This window comes from Xenopus laevis, chromosome 4S, assembly GCF_017654675.1.
Source record: "Xenopus laevis strain J_2021 chromosome 4S, Xenopus_laevis_v10.1, whole genome shotgun sequence".
Classification (NCBI taxonomy): Eukaryota; Metazoa; Chordata; class Amphibia; order Anura; family Pipidae; genus Xenopus; species Xenopus laevis.
In genome coordinates this window covers 45188760-45208757 of record NC_054378.1, presented here as the reverse complement: position 1 = coordinate 45208757, position 19998 = coordinate 45188760, and the positions used below count along the sequence as shown (strand labels likewise).

The 19998-nt window shown below is 37.5% G+C and overlaps 1 protein-coding gene across 1 annotated transcript in view; it reads left to right on the top strand.

Annotated features, from left to right (window-relative positions):
• The window catches only part of cdh13.S (cadherin 13 S homeolog), a 524164-nt gene that overhangs the window by 210431 nt on the left and 293735 nt on the right, over nt 1-19998 (top strand). The window contains exon 3 of the mRNA XM_018260586.2: nt 6380-6588. Within this exon, the coding sequence (XP_018116075.2) occupies nt 6380-6588 (209 nt within the window). The remainder of the gene's footprint in view (nt 1-6379; nt 6589-19998) is intronic.

The window sequence follows — 19998 nt, the reverse complement described above, 5'->3', positions numbered from 1 at the left end:
TAAGAAACCCTTTAAATAATGTTTACTGTTTTTATAACTTCTATTTCATATTTTTAATATAATTCTCCCAACCCGACCCTTAATATTGCTTCACTGCAAAAGTTAGATCATTTCAGCACCTCGGACAAGGTACAATCCTGTTTTACGTTCCACACTTTCTTATTGATGTGGAAAAATCATAATAATGTATGTACAGCAGAACATTTGTGTATGCCACTGGTTTCATTGCCTGGAGATAATGTTCATACCAGATATATACCTTGGTCATGTGACTTGTTAACTTTTGTTTCTATGTTTGAAACAGTAATTTAAGGTATATATGTTCATTTATTAGAGTCTTATAAACCGATATTATTTGATTTTTTTATTTTCTTGGCAATTATCTTTGTATCACAAAGCACTTAAATTTGATTTGGAGCGAGCAATACAAAAGGCTTACCTGCCGAAAATCACCTCAAACAACAACTACAGGCTCTGTCAAGGTACAAAAGCTTTTAGAGGCATATTTGTTAATGACACAGACCTCATTATTACAATAGAGAAACTTGCATGTTAACATCAGTTTAAGCATGTGTTTAAGCTGAAATGAAACAAGTTCAAAGCTTTCATGTTGTCAGAAGAACATTAATGTAGCGTGTGCTGTGAAAGAGCAAGCACAGCGTGTCATAAACCATTATTATCTTGATTACACAGGGCTCCATGCTTCCTCCCACACCACGTTACTGTCACTACAATTAACTGTTACAGTCTTACTTTGGCTGTCACAATGTATTTCTGCACTTAAAGCATTTAAACATAAAATAAAACAGGCATTATGAGGGGATACTAGCCTGCTCACTGTTGTTGTCACTTTTGCACATAAAATTAATTACAGTTAATCTCTATATGTTTCAAGCTTATGAATAGTATCCTTTGTATCAATTTGTTCAACCAATAATTTTACCCAATGTTTTTTTTTTTTTGTATTTGGACCACAGTTTAAATAATAAGTTTAAAATAGTGAAATAAAGCAATTATTTTATTTAATTGTGATTGATACAATAAAGACAAAGGTTGCCCTTTAAAAGATAATGAAATTCCCCATCAGGTTTTATAATTCTTAGCAGTCCTGCTTTAATATGTTACTGGTAAATACTGCACTACTTGCTCATTGGTTACTAGATCAGGTATAAATTTTACAGCAATTATAACATATCCTGTTATTGATCTTCTGCCTGACAAACCTAAAACTTAATTTTGTCTGCAACTGCAAGTTGGGGCCTGCAGAAATTGTCGCAACCTGATGTGCACATTATAGGGTTGCCATCGTGGCCCACGATCCAGGCAGGGGATGGAGTCATGACATCAGAGGGGTGAGCCAGTGATGTTGCGGGTGGAGCGAGAGCCATCATGACAATGACATGGCAATTGGTTTTTCCCTATAGTTCTGCTCAGCAACAGAGGATTTGCCCCTCATGCTTTTTTTAATCATAAGCACCTATTGAAAGAGGTGAACATAGGAATCCTGCAGCATGTTGGGTACCTCCGGAATCAGTCAGGATTTGAGCAAAAGACCACATGTCCATAGGTACTCATCTGGAAAGTTGCAGGCAGCTTTAAAATAAAAAAAAACCTAGAGGTTCCCAGTGTCACTTCCGGTTCCAAACATGTTCTTTCCCAAAATATGGAGGCAGATTCAGAAAGGAACTTCTTTGGGCGGGTTCAGGTAGTGAGAGATGCTAGGGACAATGTAGGCACACAGGTTTAGCTCAGGTTGAAGAAGAATGGGTCCAGGCCAGATGCAGGTCTGTAAAACAGACCAGCACAGGACTCTACACTGCAGCAATGACTACCTTCAAGCTGGCAGCAATTCCAGGATGTTCCTCTACAGGCTGCATCAATAGGCATTGAGGACTTGTGCCCAGTGAATAATCTGCAAATGTCATAATAATGACAAGTACCAGGAATGCCACACTCCTCACTCTGACAAACGTTGCATGGAATTACATCTCATTCAGTAAAATGTGCATCCACAATTGAATTAATTTTAATGCATCTGACAGGTGATGGACGAATTTTTCGCGAAACGGCGAAAAATTCACGAAACGGCGCTGGCGTCTCGTTTTTGCCGCCGGCGCCCATTTTTGACACCGGCGCCTGTTTTTTAAAAAAAATATAGCCGGCGAATTTTTGCCGCAAATTTTCGCGGCATTTTGCGAATTTATTCGCTGGCAGCGAATCACGCAAATTCGCGCCTGGCAAATAAATTTGCCCATAACTACATCTGACGCAGTCAACCTGTCTTCGTCCACAATGACACTGGAATTGTGAAGGAACATGCTGCATTTTTTTGGCAAAAATGTAGCAATTTGTTACCAATATTGTACTTTGCACACTGCACTTGTGGACAGAAATGAGCCCTTTTAAGTTTTCATCGTGAATGTATAACAGTAACATATTTCTGCAAGAAACTTTATAATGCTTATTACGGTGGTACAAAACATCTCCAGCCTCTGCCTCTCTAGCTGCTATTGAACTCCAGCATCTATCTTCAGACGCCTCTTACTGATTGCTGCTAATGATGGGATTTATAGTTCCAGAACAGCTGGTTAATTGGAGCAGAGATGAGCCAAGCTCTTGGGGTTTATTTCACGGAAACACTGACTCTGTAACAACAAGTATCTCTAAAAAGGTTGTTCCTAAATCAGTAGCCATATTTAATTTGTGCTGTTACTATTTTGTTTCTGAAATGTCTTTTTTGAAAAATAATGCAGCTGTTTCACTAGGTGAGATAACCTGCCGGTCCAATTTTTTCCGCAGGATGGTAAAAATCTGTCCAAAAAAAAAAGGATCCAAAAGCACCAAGTGCTAAAATTCTGTTTTGTAAACATTTTGCTAATCTCTCTGCTGTTGAATAGAGAAGTAACCATTAAATACAATTCTGGATTGCTTGAATTTCATAGTGTAACAGCTACAATCAAATATTTACTTTTGGTAAATAAGTCCAGTAAACGCAACTAGAACAGACTTTGTATGTACTTTTTTGTAGGTCATGTGTGCAAGAATTAGCTTTATATGTGCTCCACAATTTCTTATGTGGGCTTGTATGTTGTATGTGTGTGCTTACGTCTTAGAAGGATCATTATCTAGTAGCTATAAATACAGATTGTGACTTTACAACTTGTAATTTGTATCAAGTGCATTATTAAGGAAACCAACATAATTAATAGAGAACCGCATTACAACAGCCTTAGCTTTAAAAAAAAAGGAGACGCTAATTATATTTTAATTAGTCTTCAATGTATTTGTCATCAGCATATTACAGTCTTTTTTTATACCATTGAACATTACACAAGTGAAGTAAAATCATTCTACCCATACATTTTTCTTGCTTAAAACGGTTATATATGTAATAACATAGCATGCATTATAATCATCTGATCATCATGGGAGATCATACGCCTTCTGTATGATGCATCATCCAGATCAATAGGCTTATTATTCTACAAAGTCAAATAATCGGTATTCTGTATGCAAAAGCGACTCAAACGGCCCTTTTGAAGATCTTGTTTATTCCTTCTTTGCCAAATGCTTACAGATCATTATATCTTACAAATTTATTGGAATGGTTTCATTTTTATCTTGCATCAAAACCTTTTATTGTTGTAGTTTTTCATGTTTTCTTTTGTTCTGATTTTTATATTAGATTCCTATAATTATTCTTGTAATTAAGTAATAGCTAAAGTACTACACTATGGGGCCCATTTGCCAAGGGTCGAAGTTTATTTTCGAACTCAAAAACTTCGAATTTCGAAGTAATTTTTGGGTACTTCAACCATCGAATAGGCCAAAATTAGATTCTAATTGAAAAAACTTTGAAAATCTGTTTAGCCTGTGGGGGACCTCCTATAACCTTTGAGTGTTTGGCTAAGTTTTGAGTAGTCAAAGTATTTTTTTGTAAAATCGTTCAATTTGAAAGATTTTTACTTTGATCGAAAATGCCCGTTTTCGATCTAAAAAATACTTTGACTATCAAAGTATCAAATTCGATGGTTGAACTTCGAAATTCGACCCCTAGTAAATGTGCCCCTATGTCTCAGCAGAAGAAATACAATATTCTGTATGTAGACGCCGTCATATTCTCTATAGTGATGTGGTCTAAGAATAAAGCATACATTTTGATTATTATATGGAGAAATCATACTAAAAATCTAATAAGGCATTTATAATTTAATAAAAGTCATAGTGGGAAATGTAATAAAATATGCAAAGAGAACAAATTTGCTCACAAAGAATAAAAATGTGCATATCACACTGTAATATTCTTCATTAGACTTTAATTGAATTGCAACTCTTAATTGCACATTGAAAATCTTTAACACCTGCTTGAAGGTGGCGTTAACGTTTGGAGCGCACTTTTTCATTAAGAAGTTTTATTGCATACACTGCACATTATCACAAATGCTATCCATATCGTGTGAGGGGCAACGGGATCGCAAAGGCAAAATTGTTTGCAGTTTACAAACATTTATTTGCATTTCGGGACAAATTACAAATGATTTTGCATTAGTGACCAATATTGCATTCTCCCAATAATGTTGGCATTATATTTAACAATCCATAGCAACCAATCAGTTGTTTCCTTTAAGGCAGCTGAGCAGTAAATATGAGTTATTTTAATTAATCTGCAATAAAGATTAAACAATAAGTGGAATGGCAGAACAATAGTTAGAAAGGAAAAGCTGATAGACTCTTGCCCTATCCCAATTCTAATATGATGACACTACCACTCTGTTTTATAGGTACAGTAACTGAAATAGCAAAGCATATTTAGCAGATACAAGACTAGAATCTATTATCCAGAATGGTTTGTTCTGGGGTTTCTGGATGCATTTTATAACAAGCCTAAACAAATAAAAAAAAAACACATTGTTTCACCATCAACATGACTTTATACTGGGTGTCATAAATGCAAATTAGATTAGACAGAGATTAAGGAAAGGACCTTGTATAGTTAACAGAACAGCATAAGTGGAGGAGTAGAAGAAGTACCAGTTTGTCACAAAGTTGAAATTCAGGTGCTGGTGGTGACTTTTAGAAGCAATCGTGGATCGGTAATTATGCAGGTCAGTAAAGCAAGGAAAGTGTGTCAGTTTTAGTATCTGTTTAAAGGAAAACTATACCCCCCAAAAAATATAGGTCACTATAAAAATATATTGCATAAAACAGCTCCCATGTAAAACCCTGTTTCATGTCAATAAACCATTTTCATTATAATATACTTTTTTAGTAGTATGTGCCATTGGGTAAAATTGCCATTTTAAAAAATAAGCACCGCTCCCTAGGATTTACGGTGCACACAAACAAACCATAAATGTTAGGTCACATGAGCCAGTTAACAAACAGAGTTGGGTTGTTCTGGTCAGGTGTTGCCTGAGGCAGCACAGAGATCATCACAAAATAGTGGTTCAATGCAAGATATTTAAAAGGGCAATATTTACCTAAATATACTGTATATACCAGTTTGGTAAGAGTTTTTAATACGCCTCTTAATTTGATCTGTTGCTTAAGTATTCATTTTGGGGGTATAGTTTTCCTTTAAGGGAATTGTACAGGCCTATCTTTGTGCTGTGCCAAAGGAGCATTTGTATAACATGATGTACAAACTCTATAAGTCATGTAACTCTTCGTACAATGTAGAGAGTGATATTCTCAGACAATATGCAATTGGTTTTTATTTTTTATTATGTGGTTTTTGAGTTCCAGCTTGCAGTTTCAGCAATCTGGTTGCCACTGTCCAAATTACCCTGAATACCCGGCGACTGAATTTTGAATAGGAGCGAGCAATAACATTACATTTGAAAGCTGGAAAGAAGAAAGCAAATAATTTAAAAAAAAACTATAAAAAATAAAAAATTATTGCCAATTGAAAAGTTGCTTAAAATTATCCATTCTAATACATACTAAATGTTAACTTAAAGGTGAACCACTCCTTTAAAGTGTGGTATCACCTGGAGATTAAAAAGGATCAATCAAATATAATATTTAAATAGGAAGCTGTAGCGCTGTAGAACTTTTTTTTCCTGATCTCATACCTATATGCCCATTTGGTTTTGTTTCCTTATTGTCTGCAATAGTATGTTCAAGTTAAAAGGAGCATTCCCTTTGAAACAAACCTGCATTAAGTCTAATATTTTCCCCGAGCTTTGGTGTTTATCTACTTACATGTATGCATGCTGTTAGGCTGCTGTGGTAGCTATTGATGTGATGCTGTGGGCTTTAGAACATACAAAGTATGAGAGACCATTTGTAGGGTCAAAGGGGTATAAATGATTCAGGTTTGCAGAGATACAGACCAGTGTTTTCTGATGTTCATTTATATTGCTTGTTTCTCTTACAGTGCAATTCAATGACTGCAGCGGGAATGAAGAAGTGATATACGAAGTATCAAATCCTGATTTTAAAGTGGAACCTGATGGGTCATTAATTGCGCTAAGGAATATTACAGAAGTGGTACGGGTATTATTTATCCATGCTCGGTCTCCTCATACAGATGATATGGCAGAAGTAAAGATTCTTGGAAGAAAGGAAAGACACAATTCTTCAAAGGTAATAACACATTGACACATTATTACACAGATACTCAAACTCATTGCTTGATACAAATCTATCTATCATTAGGGATGGGCAAATCTGACCCTTTTTCTGATCACTATTCTAAGTAAATGGATATGGGACCTCCCATGCACTAAGGCCACAATGCAAAAATAGTTTAAGAAATAAATGGACAATTACAGTATACTAACTAAAACAGGCTTCAACTTCAGCACGTCAACGATGGCCACTTAAACTAAGAGGCTTATTTATTAATGTTGGGATTTAGTGGGTTTAGAGGTTTTTGAAACCACGACTAAACTCAATCTCTAAAACCATGACTGTTATGGAGTTTATTAAAAAGCCAAAAAGTGAATGAAGCAGTACAAAAATCTGAATACCTTGAAAACAGATGTCATGTTTTTTTTTCTAGCGAAGAAAAATAAATAAAAAAAGTCTGATCTTCCAATAGAATCAGCACCGCTACCATTTTTCTTATCCTTATATAAAGTACTTGATTTAGTGGGTTAGCCTTTACAACTATACATTTGCAGCTCTGCCAGATTTTATTATTTATTGGCCATGACCGTCTGCTACTGCCGTTCTGTTCCCTAAATTATTTTTAGCTGCTTTTTATTTTACAAATCTACTGTTAACTTTTTCAACAGATTAGCCATTTGTAAACTGTCAAATTGTTGATTAAATGTTATTTCTACATAGATAGTAAACCATCTGACCCAATTAAAACCAATAAGGCTACCTTTAAAGGATGTTAAACACTACACTTGTGAAGGATCCTTATTATATAAATTATGTAGCAAAAGCTGCAGTAATCACTATGGTAATTGTCTTATTAAAAAAAATAACAGACTTGAAGGTTTCTTTAGAAAAAGTCAGGATGTGGCATTATGAGGGAACTATACTTTTAGTATTAATAAAAGAAAATCTAAAAAGGAAATTTGCTGCACACAACCCGGCAGCTTGAGCAATATCATCCTGGCGTTATTCACAACAGTGTGAGTGAAAATGATTAAATGCAATCTAGCTGCCCCCAAAGACATAGTTCATCTCAAAACGGAAACAGGAAAACATTGATTAGAAGGAAGGGAGCACCATGGGATGGCATATTGCTGCAGCAAAATTCACACAATAAAGAATTTCCAGGAGGGAAGCAAAGAAAAAGAGGGGCAAAACCAGCCCCGGGGCCGACAAGTATTTTGTTTTATATCATTAGGGGGTAAACATGCAAAAACTCCTGTAGAGATCTGTGTGAAATCTGTCTTGGTCAGTTTACATCAGTGTTATGTGCATCTGTTGAACTCTCGCTGTCAATAGTATTTCAAAGCAAAGTCTTTAAAGAAAAGAGAATAAGAGGAAATTTGATAATGCCAGGGTCAGAAGAGATAATGTTATTAGCAGATAGGCCTCCAATAAAAGAAACATTATTATGCTGCAGCTCTTTCAATGTCAAACACAGCATGGAAAACTAAGGACAGTTAGAATTATACAGTTGTCACTGCAGCTTCCTGGCTTCCCTAAACTACAGATGGATTCCCATACTTTCAATTAATTAATTATTCATATTGGTGCTCTTATCACCCGCACCCAACAAAGAAAACAATTTAACTTAAAAATGTTCTTGCAGATAACGTATTCTCCTCAGTGAATGTTTTAACAAATATTTCAACATTTAAAGGTTGAATGAAAGGTCCTCAAAAGGCCCAGATATATCAAGAGTATTAAAAAGCATAAAATGTCACGGAAAACTTTGTGTCTAGTACAGATACTAAAATGAATCTGTGTAGAGAAACTGTAAATACTTATTATCATTTTACAAGTGTATCATAATCTGTTTAGTATCTAGACATTTATTTAGGTCACGGTTTCACAGTTGTTTAGAAGCTTGTCATTTATATATGTTTATCTGCTTCCAGAAGCAAGCAGCTGGTTTCCTAAAAAGTAATAGTGGTACTTTTATTGTTGGTATTCTTATTTTATATTTAATCTAGTTTAACATCCTGAAATGATTTGCCTTGTTCCATGCGAGCTCCATAATAGAAGGGCAAGTTTGTCTTTAACTCTTGGCAAACTCCTCAGTTATATTGAATGGTCCACAGAAAGAATGCAGAAATATGAGTAACTGGACAGGATTATGGTTGATGCTGGATTTTGCAATTGCAAAATGTGCATGCATTCACACATTTTCATAAATTCAAATTTTTTGTTTAATGAAAATTATAGGCATCCCTTCCTTATTTAAGTTGCTGGAAGCTGCAGTCCTGCCATACATGTATGATTTTCCTTATTCATAAAGATGATAAAGCAGTACCTTGTTCTTGATCCTAAATAAGTTGCATTAATTCATGCTGCCGACAAAGCAATCCTATGGCGTTATGTTAATGTTTTTTAGCAGATTTAAATGATGGTAACTCAATGGAAATATCCAGAAATTTCCATGTCCAAATCATTGCGGTTAATAGATCCTATTTTTGCATGCAGAACGTTGGCCAATTGCACATCATTAAGGGGCCCATTTACTTATCTCGAGTGAAGGAATAGAATAAAAAATACTTCGAATTTCAAATTATTTTTTTGGCTACTTTGACCATCAAATTGGCTACGACTTTCGACTACGACTTCGAATCGAACGATTCGAACTAAAAATCATTCGACTATGCGACCATTCCATAGTCGAAGTACTGTCTCTTTAAAAAAAACTTCGACCCCCTACTTCGCCACCTAAAACCTACCGAAGTGCAATGTTAGCCTATGAGGAAGGTCCTCATAGGCTTTCTAATGTTTTTTTGGTCAAAGAAAAAGTCAAAGGATTTAACCCTCGATATTCGACCATAAGTAAATTTGCCCCTTAGTCTTTGTATATTTGTAGCTGGTATAAGCTTTTCCATTAAAGAAAACCTGGGATATTAAAAGGATAGAATCTGATACCACTGATGTATTGGGGCTATGGTAGTCTGCACTTTTTTTTAATAGTAGAACACTTGTTTGTTATTTAGATGCCTTGGAAGACAAGGTTTTGGATCTATCATCATAGCATGAATGCGCAATTGTTCCATACGGATATAAGATTGTAAGTTCAATTATACTGGATTTCTTTACCCTTTTAAATTGTAATATTCAGGCAGTATGATGTGCATACTGAACATGTAATACAGTAACACAGTCTGTGAAAAAAAATCAAAATTGTTTTAATATTTACTTTCTTTTGGCTTATATTATTGTGATACTTGTTTTGTAGCTCAAGCCTGTAATTATAAGGTGTTTGTGATTTATTTGCATTCGGAAGTGATAAAAGAAATAGAACAGCCATCTGAATGTCCATTAGGACCTTGTTATGATTACAAGAAAACCAATCATTCTTTTTGCACATAGATAATTTTTTTCTTATATATGTAATTGCTGAATCCAACAATTGAACAGCTTTGGTATTCAAACGATTCTTTCCTACTTCCCATTACATTTCCAATCAAAGCGCAAAATGCTTAATTTTGTAGAGATAAATGCATTTTAAATAGCTGCACTAGAGACACTGGAAGACCATAAATATTTGTACAAGTTTTCGGCTGATTATATAGCTAACGGCAGCCCAAAACTGATGAAGAATATTTGTAAGCTTTGGGTAGACACAGGTGAGCTAGAGTCACAGCTAGAAACAGCAAATTAATTTGTAAACTATAGTGATGTACAGTAGTTGCTCCAAATCCTGATTCCAACTGGACTCCTGAACTCTACAGTAAATATAAAGGATGACTTTAATGCATTAGTAGATGAATAGGAATTAAATATTACCATTCTTATAATTGTACATGTGTCTTAAGCAGGACTAGAAAAGTAGCACCTTGCTAAGGATTAGTACAGTATTCTACTTATAAAACTGGTAATGGTCCCTGCATTATAACTGTAAGAGAAGCTTTGAGACAATTTTGAGTCAATTTCTACATTTTGCTTCTAACTAAATAGCAATTCTACCTGTTGGCAAGACTAAGATTTATAAAAGATTCACATTTCCTTAAAAGAAAGTTCAAGAGTAAAAGCTATGCCATGCTATGCTACTATGTCTCCCCCTATACACTCACCATTGGCTCTTCTTTTGTAATCACTTTTGTAAACACTACAATACCTTTTAGAATTATTGAGGACTATTGAAGACTGTTATGTACTAGTAGACTTGAAGAGACATTGCCTTATAGGATGTTTGTGCGATTGTCAGGAGCGGTGCCCATTGGCAAGCATTAACATCACGGCACTGTGTCAAGTGGGGGTGTGTGACATCATTATGCCGTGTTTTGGTGTAAAATCTTTTTTTTTTTAAAAAAAAAAGGACTCCAGAGACCCGGGTTTAATGCCCAACTATAAGTCTTTCTTGGAAAAGTTCCTGGGTGCTCCTAAATTACTGTTTTGCCTTGATTTACTGATTCTGCCTGCCTGACCTTTGCCTGGAAACCACTACAAATCCTCTTTATACCGTTGGACACTTTGTATTGTACTTTAGTGTACAGCTTCCTCCTTGGTCCTGACTCCAACCCTTCTAGGGCTGCTAGGCCCTGAAAATGATGCATTGGGGGCCGGTTGGAAAGGGAAGAAGATCTCTAGATATTTGCAATTTTTAATTATATCTAGATATTTATAAAGTTGGTGGAAAAGGCAGCTTGTAAAACAAGACAATAAGGAGCAAAAAGATGAATGTATATTTATGTACATGTGTGAAGATAGGAAAGCAGGAGTTTCCAAAATTTGTGACTTGTCCATGGCATTCAAACAGAGCATAGTCTGAAGTCCACTTGCTATGAAATTTAGGCTGAATCGTACTTATCTGTACAATCTCTTTTTAAGATAAGTTGGCCTTAATGTAATGATAACTCAAGTGATCTTAGAATGAACTCTAAGGTTATGTTTTTGCACCCCTCTAGCACTTGTGTCTGGGGTCTTACTAAATGACCTTTGTAAAATAGTTTTGCAGATGGCTTAAATATGCTTTTTGAACAACTAAATGGCATTTTGATAAATTCTGCATTTTGAAAATAATAAATAGTTGTTTTCATTTTTAGGGTATGACAATATCTTAGAGATTTTTAGTGCAAATAATATTGCATAGGAAAGCCAAGCAATTATTCTACCATTTCTCATGATAATGTGGCCAGTGGGGCAATTAATCCATTTTAGTGTATGGAAAAAATAAAAATTTAACTTGACAGGATAACAAATACATCAGATAGCACATAAATTAATAAGCAGGAATATGTAAATAAATCAGACTGTCTGAACAATATAATCTGTATCCATATATTGCTTTGGAAATGCCTGGGAAAAAATAAAGTAAACCATATTTATTAAAAACATTTATTTTCATTTAAAGTGCATGAGGCAGACAGGAGAGATTCGAACAAGCAGTTCTGGTTTAAGAAGATTTTGCGGGATTTTTGTTGTTGTACATAGAAATAGTTTGGAGTAGTATCAAGACTAACTTGTCTCTGTAGCATTTGCTTAGCCCTACTCATCAACTCTACAGGCACTCTTTATATCACTTCCTTTCTATTCTTTGCTTCATTCCTTATTAATGGCCTCCATTGGATTTTTTTTCTGCATGTCTTATTTTTTCTATTGCATATACATTTTTTTAATTGTGCTTAAAGCTATTGTTTTAAGAAGCTAAATCTTTTAATTGTAGTTCTGTAAAACCTCTGGAAAAATGTAAATAATTTTTACCATTATCATTGTCATCCTAATAGAAAATGCATATTTTTAATTAATCCCATTGCTAGCAGGAGGAGTTTTAAGTAACTGGCATCAGAGGGTTACATTTGCATTCCATGCTTGGCATGGATGGATTAAATGTAAGCATGCAAAAAATATTTGTATTTGTACATGCAAAATCACATCTGTTTCCCCCAGGCATGAACAGTTCTGGGTGAAGTTGTATATTGGGTAGTAATTTGTCTATTGGGTAGTAATTCTCGCTGTTTGCAAATCGATTCTGATGAATGTGACAACAGCACAGAAAAGTTTTCAGAACTTCACTTTAAGGGTCCGATTCACAAAGGTTTGAATATCGAGGGTTAATTAACACTCGATATTCGACTGGGAATTAAAATCCTTCGACTTCGAATATCGAAGTCGAAGGATTTTAGCGCAAATAGTGCGATCGAACTATCGAAGGATTATCCTTCGATCAAAAAAACTTAGGAAAGCCTATGGCGAACTAGCGGGTCGAAGTTTTTTCTTAAAGAGACAGTACTTCGACTATCAAATGGTCGAATAGTCGAACGATTTTTAGCTCAAATCCTTCGATTCAAAGTCGTAGTCGCCCATTCGATGGTCGAAGTAGGCCAAAAAACACTTTGAAATTCAAAGTTTTTTTACTTCGAATCCTTCACTTGAAGTTAGTGAATCGGCCCCTAAGTGTGCAATATTCTGCTTCTTGAAAGCAAAACCTTTATTTGGGAAAACAGCTTGGGTTATTTCTTTAATGCAAAATTACAGGTATATATTAGAATTAAATCTTAGAGGGGGTTGTCTCTTTTACAGTATATACAGTATAATACTGTATAACCAGATCCATTTACACACAAAATATATGTACACATCTCCCCTTCCAGAATCATTCAAGTTACTCCCTTCACTGAAAAAGTTTGAAGAAAAACGTTATGAATAATTCTACACCTTTGCTTGACTTATGTGTTGACTATATACAGTAGATGTATCTGAACAGTTCTATTACTGTAGAAGGGAACAGCTGTTTGTTAATAATAGTATATACAACAGTGTGTAGCAGCAATAGATGCAGCAACAAATGGTTGCCTATTTGTGACAGTAATGATTTCCAGTTACCATTAAAATGTTGCATAATAGCCGCTGGTTACAATGGATTATTTCTCCCCTAATTACATGACTGCCCTGGAGAATAAACTATTATTTTGCCTATTACTTTTTGCCTTCGTGCTTATCAGCCTTTTGTGTCTATAATTTTGTTCATGATTGTGCCACAAGAGAAGGCTATGACCTAGATTTGCAGAACCATTGACAACGGTCATAATTCATTTTTTGAATTGTGTATAATCAGGTTGGCTAGTAATGGGAGATTTAAAAGTGTGAACTTTTCTGCTGTTTGTGTGACCCTTTGAAGGGAATGCTTTGCTTATTGTGTTGACGAGTGACGACAGGACTACAGTACATTGCCATGCCAATATGCATTCTACAGTAGATTTAAAGTTATATTTTTACTTTATTCTGCCACAGTGCTTCAATGTCGAGAGTGCATTGTGTGGTTCTGAGTTTTTCCCAAGTTATTTTGTCTTTTAGGTGTTTGGTATAAATCAATGTGCTTTGCTATGAGGAATAATGTAATTTTTAGTCATATGTATGCTGTTTCATGTTTCTCCTTAATAAGTCCCAGCACAGTAGTGTCATCTGCGAACTTACAGATCTTACAGTCATCAAATAAAGATGAACAGTTATCAGCATATAAGCAGAATAGCTTGGATGCAAACAGCAATCCTGAGCTCTACTAAGCGTATGCTAAAGAGCAACCTCCATTTTCATGGTCTAGCTTAGAAGTTTTTGAATTTAATCAGAAAATGTAGAATCCAATAACAGATAAGGTAAGGTAGGCCAAGTTTTAAAAGCTAAACTACAGTCAAGAAAAAGGGAAGAGCACAACTTCTATAAATAAACATAGACACTCTAGGGAAAAACCTCAGAAATAAAAAGTTTACAAGGATAAAAACAATCCTACAGTATAGACTCTATGTGGGACATTCACTAAAAATCGTAGTTGCGCTTAGGGGTAGCATAAGGTTTCGAAGTTGCGCTAGCGTTAATTCGCCAAGCAAAGTAAAATTACACTAGCGATGGTTAATTTGCATACGGCGCCAAATTCAAATTTCAATGGAAGTATTCGTAGCAGCACTACACAAGCCTGGGAAAACTTTTTATTTTTCTTTTAATCTTTTAAAATTTTTATTTTGCCCTACACATGTGCCCACTGTATAGTTAAGTTGCCATGAGTTAGGAAATGTAGGGGGGGGAGGAGGGGAGCCCCAAAAAATGTTTTCGATCTTTTTCAGCCTATCACCCATAATAAAGAAAAAATGCCAGCGTTTTTTGGGACTTAGAAAAAATGTTAACTTTTTTTGAAGCAATCCCTATCTACTCTATTGTGCTTCGCCTGGTCTGAGGTGGCGAAGGAAGTCTGTTGTAAAAGGTAGCGTTCAGAACAATGCATGCGTTAGTGAATTTACGTAGTTACGTCCGTTGCGCAAATTCGCCAGGCGTAAGGGTGCGAAGTAACACTAGCGAAGTTACGCCAGCATCCGTTAGTGAATTTGCGAAGTAATGAAAATGCCCAATGCTAGCGAAATCACACTAGCGTTAGGCGCTTCGGCGATTAGTGAATTTCTAGCAAACTGTCAGACTCAGGAAAAAGTGAGTGCAATACAAAAAATAACTTGAGATAGATATGAAGGCACCCCTGCACATGAAGGCCTCAAACAAAGTTTGAAATACTTACTCTCCTACTCGCCACGAAGGATTCATCACATGTATGCCTGGTTTCAGTGTAGATCGCAAGGTGCCTGTAAGAAACATGAAACACGAAACAGACCCTTTGTAGGTTTGACCTGTTTTTTTTTTTAAAGGTAAGTTTTATTTCGTTTTTGAACACAAAACATACTCACAGATCAAACAGTCAAGCAGACCGGTGCATAAAGATTATACATAGGTACAAAAAAATGGCAGAATGTACAAGTCGACTACAAGCACAACAAAATAAGCATCGACATGAGACAATAACGGACTTTTGGGATAAGCGAACACCCGAGGGACCCAAGAGGGGATTCAGGAGGAGCGGAATCACCACTAGTATGACCCAGGCGGTCTGTGCAACTACCGTTCAGTCAGGAAGATTCGGATCTATGTCAGTCCACGAACCCCATATGTTGTCAAATTTAGTAGGCGAGCCCCTAGATTCATAGGTAAGTTTGTAAAGGGGTAAGACATTATTAACTAGCTGCACCCACGCTCTAAGAGAGGGTGGTAAGTTGCCCATCCAGTGCATTGCAATGGTTTTTTTTGCGTAGAAAAGGAGGATACGAAAGGCAAGTCTGGGGTACTTGGCCGGGACCAGTTCCTCTAAGACCCCCAACAGACAAACGGACGGGGTGACAACCCTCGGGAAGTCAAGGTTATCAGCTAGAAAGTGAACCACTCTCGTCCAAAAGTTGAAAATCAGTCGACATTCCCAGATTAGGTGGAAAAAGTCCGCGCCTGGTTGCTGACACCTTGGACAAATATCAAGGGGGATTCGGCCCATTTGCTTAAGACGTACTGGGGTTATATACACATGGTGAAAAATTTTATACTGAATCAATTTATCTTTAAGAGAGATAAGGCCGGCATACACATTATCTATCGCCTCCTCCCAGTCCTCCTGTGTAAGACCTGTAATTTTATTAGTCCACCATTCCTGAGTAATCAGGAAGGGTTTGGGTCCAGATAATAGGAGCCGGTGGTATAGCCGGGACACCAATTTGGAAGGGCTAGGGTCATGAAGGGTTTCCTCTATGGCCAGGGAGGACTGTTGGGGGGCAAGAGTGCCAAATTGGGAGTGAAAAGCATGCCGAAGCTGAAGGTATTGAAATAACAAAAGTGGTATCGGGTGGGTCTTATTCTGAAGAGCACAATAAGTAGGAAACACCTGGGGATCAAGAAGATCTTTTAAGCATTTAATGTCCCGGTTAGACCAAAATATGAAATCCAGGAGGTATCTGAGGTGAGGTAGGTGCGAGTTACCCCACAAAGGTAGGTTTGGGGATAATAACGGGGGAGCATGGCCCAAAATTTTAAGGGTTACCTGCCAAGATTTGTGAGGGGTGGTCAAGGTAGTCGGCAGGGGACTGTAATCCCTAAGGGAACGGTATGGGAAATGGCGGAGACCTTCCCATGAGGCTACAAGGAGAGCCTGTAACTGTGAGTTTGGGTTGTACGGGTCTGGGTGAAAACACCAATGTAGGTAATAAAGTTGTGAAGCCAGATAATATAGATAGAAATTGGGGAGAGCCAGGCCCCCCTCCTCACACGGGGCACACAAACGGGTCCAAGCAATTCTGGGTGTCTTATTATTCCAAAGGAAGGGGATCATGATCTGGTTAAGACGCTTGAAGTAACATTTAGGGAGATATATGGGCGCATTATGGAGCAAATAAAGGAGTTTGGGAAGATAAATCATCTTGATAAGATTGACTCTACCCCATAGCGATAAAGGTAACTTCGTCCAACGGTTCAGTGTGTTGGTCAGGTTGGTGAGGAGGGGGTCCAAGTTGAGGGATACATATTTAGAAACATCTGCCTGGATAGTCACGCCAAGGTATTTGAACTGAGTGGCCCACTCTAAGGGGGTCTCGGTTGGCAAAGGTTGAGGTTGGTCGGGGTCAATGGGGAATAGAACGGACTTATCCCAATTCACCCGTAAGCCTGAGAAGGAGCCAAATCGGTTAACCAGGTCTAAAAGAGCAGTAAGGGAGTCGTTAGGGTCAGCCAGGTAGATGAGAAGATCATCAGCAAATAGAGAGATTTTAGGTTTGACCTGTTTAGGATATTACAAAATCCCTAAAGAACATCAGAAAACTTACATGGTGTAAAAATCAAAAACTCCACCAAGCTTACCTTAGGACTAGAGTGAACTTGAAACCAGAAGATATCAGTAGTGGCTGAACTTCACACAAAAAAAGCCCTGGTTCTACAGAACAACATGATATAAAATCCAGAAAAACAAAGAAAGACTAATAGGAGTGTCATGTCTAGAAAGTTTCCTAGAGAGAGAGCTATGTGACTATGTACCATAGACACTCCACTCTCAGCCAGGGTAAATGGGAAAACCCCACAGTATATGAAACAATTGTCAGCCTTTAACGAATAGGCAAAAAAAACATTCAAACATCCTGTTAGGAGATAGACAAAATTGCATTACAAAAAAAAAATATCTTCATTTACCCAAAGATAAAATTCCACAGGCTGGTAGAAGCAGGTGATAGCATTATGCTACAATAATTGCAAACACTTCAAGTAAGTGAAGACTATGATACTCTTTAAAGACAGTCTAAAACATTAAAACCTGAGGCAATTTAACAGGTAGAAAAGTACAGGGATATAACTGTAAGGAAGCAGACGCCACTACTGCTGGTTCGTCAGGAGAATGTAAGAGTCAAAACTCACCAGATAATTCTCATCATCTGCCGTCTAAACGATTTAACTATCTGCTATTCTAGAACAGCCAGCCCTGTATCCCGAGTACCCAATAACCAGGAGATTGGACAAACTACCAAAACAGACCTAAAAATAAGTCTGCCTTCTGGACACAGAGCAGAAACCTGACCTTTAAGCCACCACAATGCTCCACTTTTGCCAGCAGTATTACCAAAATTACTATTCTAAACAGCAGTGTTCAGCCTGTACCAACCATACTTAAAGCCTGGCAAATCTAACCGCCACATGGGTCAGGCTGAATAACAATTAATTGATATTATAACTATGCATCTGTAGTGCCTCTCTAATGTCCAACAGACACTCTGCTAGTGATGGGCGAATTTGCGCCGTTTCGCCGAAAAATTCACGAATTTCGCGCGAAATTCGCGAAACGGCGAAAAATTTGCAAAACGGCGCAGACGTCTCGTTTTTGACGCCGGCGCCCGTTTTTTCGACGCCGGCGCCCGTTTGACGCCGGCAAATTTTTTCGGCAAATTTTCGCGGGCGTTTCGCGAATCGCGCAAATTCGCCGCAAATTCGCCCATCACTACACTCTGCTTGTTGAAGGACTGCTGTAACCTGATAACTAAGGTCTGAGAAATAGACACTAGGGATGGGCGAATTTGACCCGTTTCGTTTCGCCAAAAATTTGCCGCCGGCAAAATGTCGCCGACGCCCATTAAAGTCAAAAAAGATTTTGTCAAGGCCATGAGACAATGCTTTCTGGATAGTGAATAGTGAAATACACTGCACCATTTATCTGGAATAAGAAGCAAATTGCTTGGCTATCTATTCATGCAAACTTTGAATTGGAACTCAAGCTGCTGAGCCTGGGAAATCTTACAGTCTAGGGCCCCAAACACTGTGATGTGTAATAAATAGCTGCCGTTTATTGGTAACAAAGCATTTCTTATAACAGACAGGCTTCAGAAACTCCTGCTGTGCGTATCAAAGACAATATGTTTGAGCCTCAATGAAAGTTACTTGCCTACCACAGGGAAAAACATTGCCATGGGAAATAAATACAATGATCCTCCAAGATATGAGGAGACGTCCTGGGAAATAAAAAGGTCCCATGGACCAAAAAACCCTATGCTTCCCCAAGGTTAAAAAGAAAGAAAAATACTTCCATTGGGAGCAAAAACAGAAACATAATGACCAAAACAATGTTTGTAGGCGAGTGTGGTTGGTCTGTTAAAGGTCTGGAGAAGGTCCATGTAATGGGATGGGGGAAAGGACTATCGCAGGGAGTACTGCCATGGAGTTTGACAAGTTAAAACTATGCATAAGCTTTAGTTTTTTCCTGAATTAAGCAATACCTTAACACAGGATCATTGCATTTTTGTAAAAAGACATTCAGATATCGGAGTATTAGACACTAATACACCCAAGGCATAAATTACAGCAACAAGCAATTTAGTTTAAATCAGCTGCTGTTTAGAGCAAGCATACTGTATCTCAGAGCCCTGCAGTCCCCAGCCCAGTGACCTACATCCATTAGGGATACTGTTTCCAGGTGAACAAATAGCCAGAGCACATCCCACTGCAAAACAAAATGGGAACACATTGCCTGCTAGTCCACTTACATTAGGGCTACTGATCTCGGGTGATGAAATAGCCAGAACATAGCACCACATCAGGCCAGCATAGGATCCCATTGCATTCCAGCCCAGTTACCTATACTGGTTCCAGGTGAGCAATAGCCAGAAAGCAGTACAGTGCAGGCCAGTGTAGGATCACACTGCATGCCAGCCCAGTTAACTACAGTATATCCATTAGGACTACTGGTTCCAGGTGTGTAAATAGCCAGAACCTAGCAGACTGCATGTCAGTGTAGGAACACCATGAGTGCAAGCCCAATTGCCTATTTCCATTAAGACTACTGGGGTCAGGTGAGAAATTAGTGAGAGTTCAACACAATGCAGAACAGAATAGGAACACATACCTTATCTGCTGCTTATTAGACCAGACTGTAATCACCATATTGCAGGACACCAGGATCAAATTAACAGGCCTCACAATCTTACAGAACAGCAGCACTTACCTGAGGCTCATGGAACAGCATTCTGGGCTGCTAAGTTAGAGAGTGGGCGGGACCACCACCATTAGCTGGGAGTGACCCAGCCAGGAATCCTCTGATTATACTCAGCTGTTGTCTAAAGAGGGATC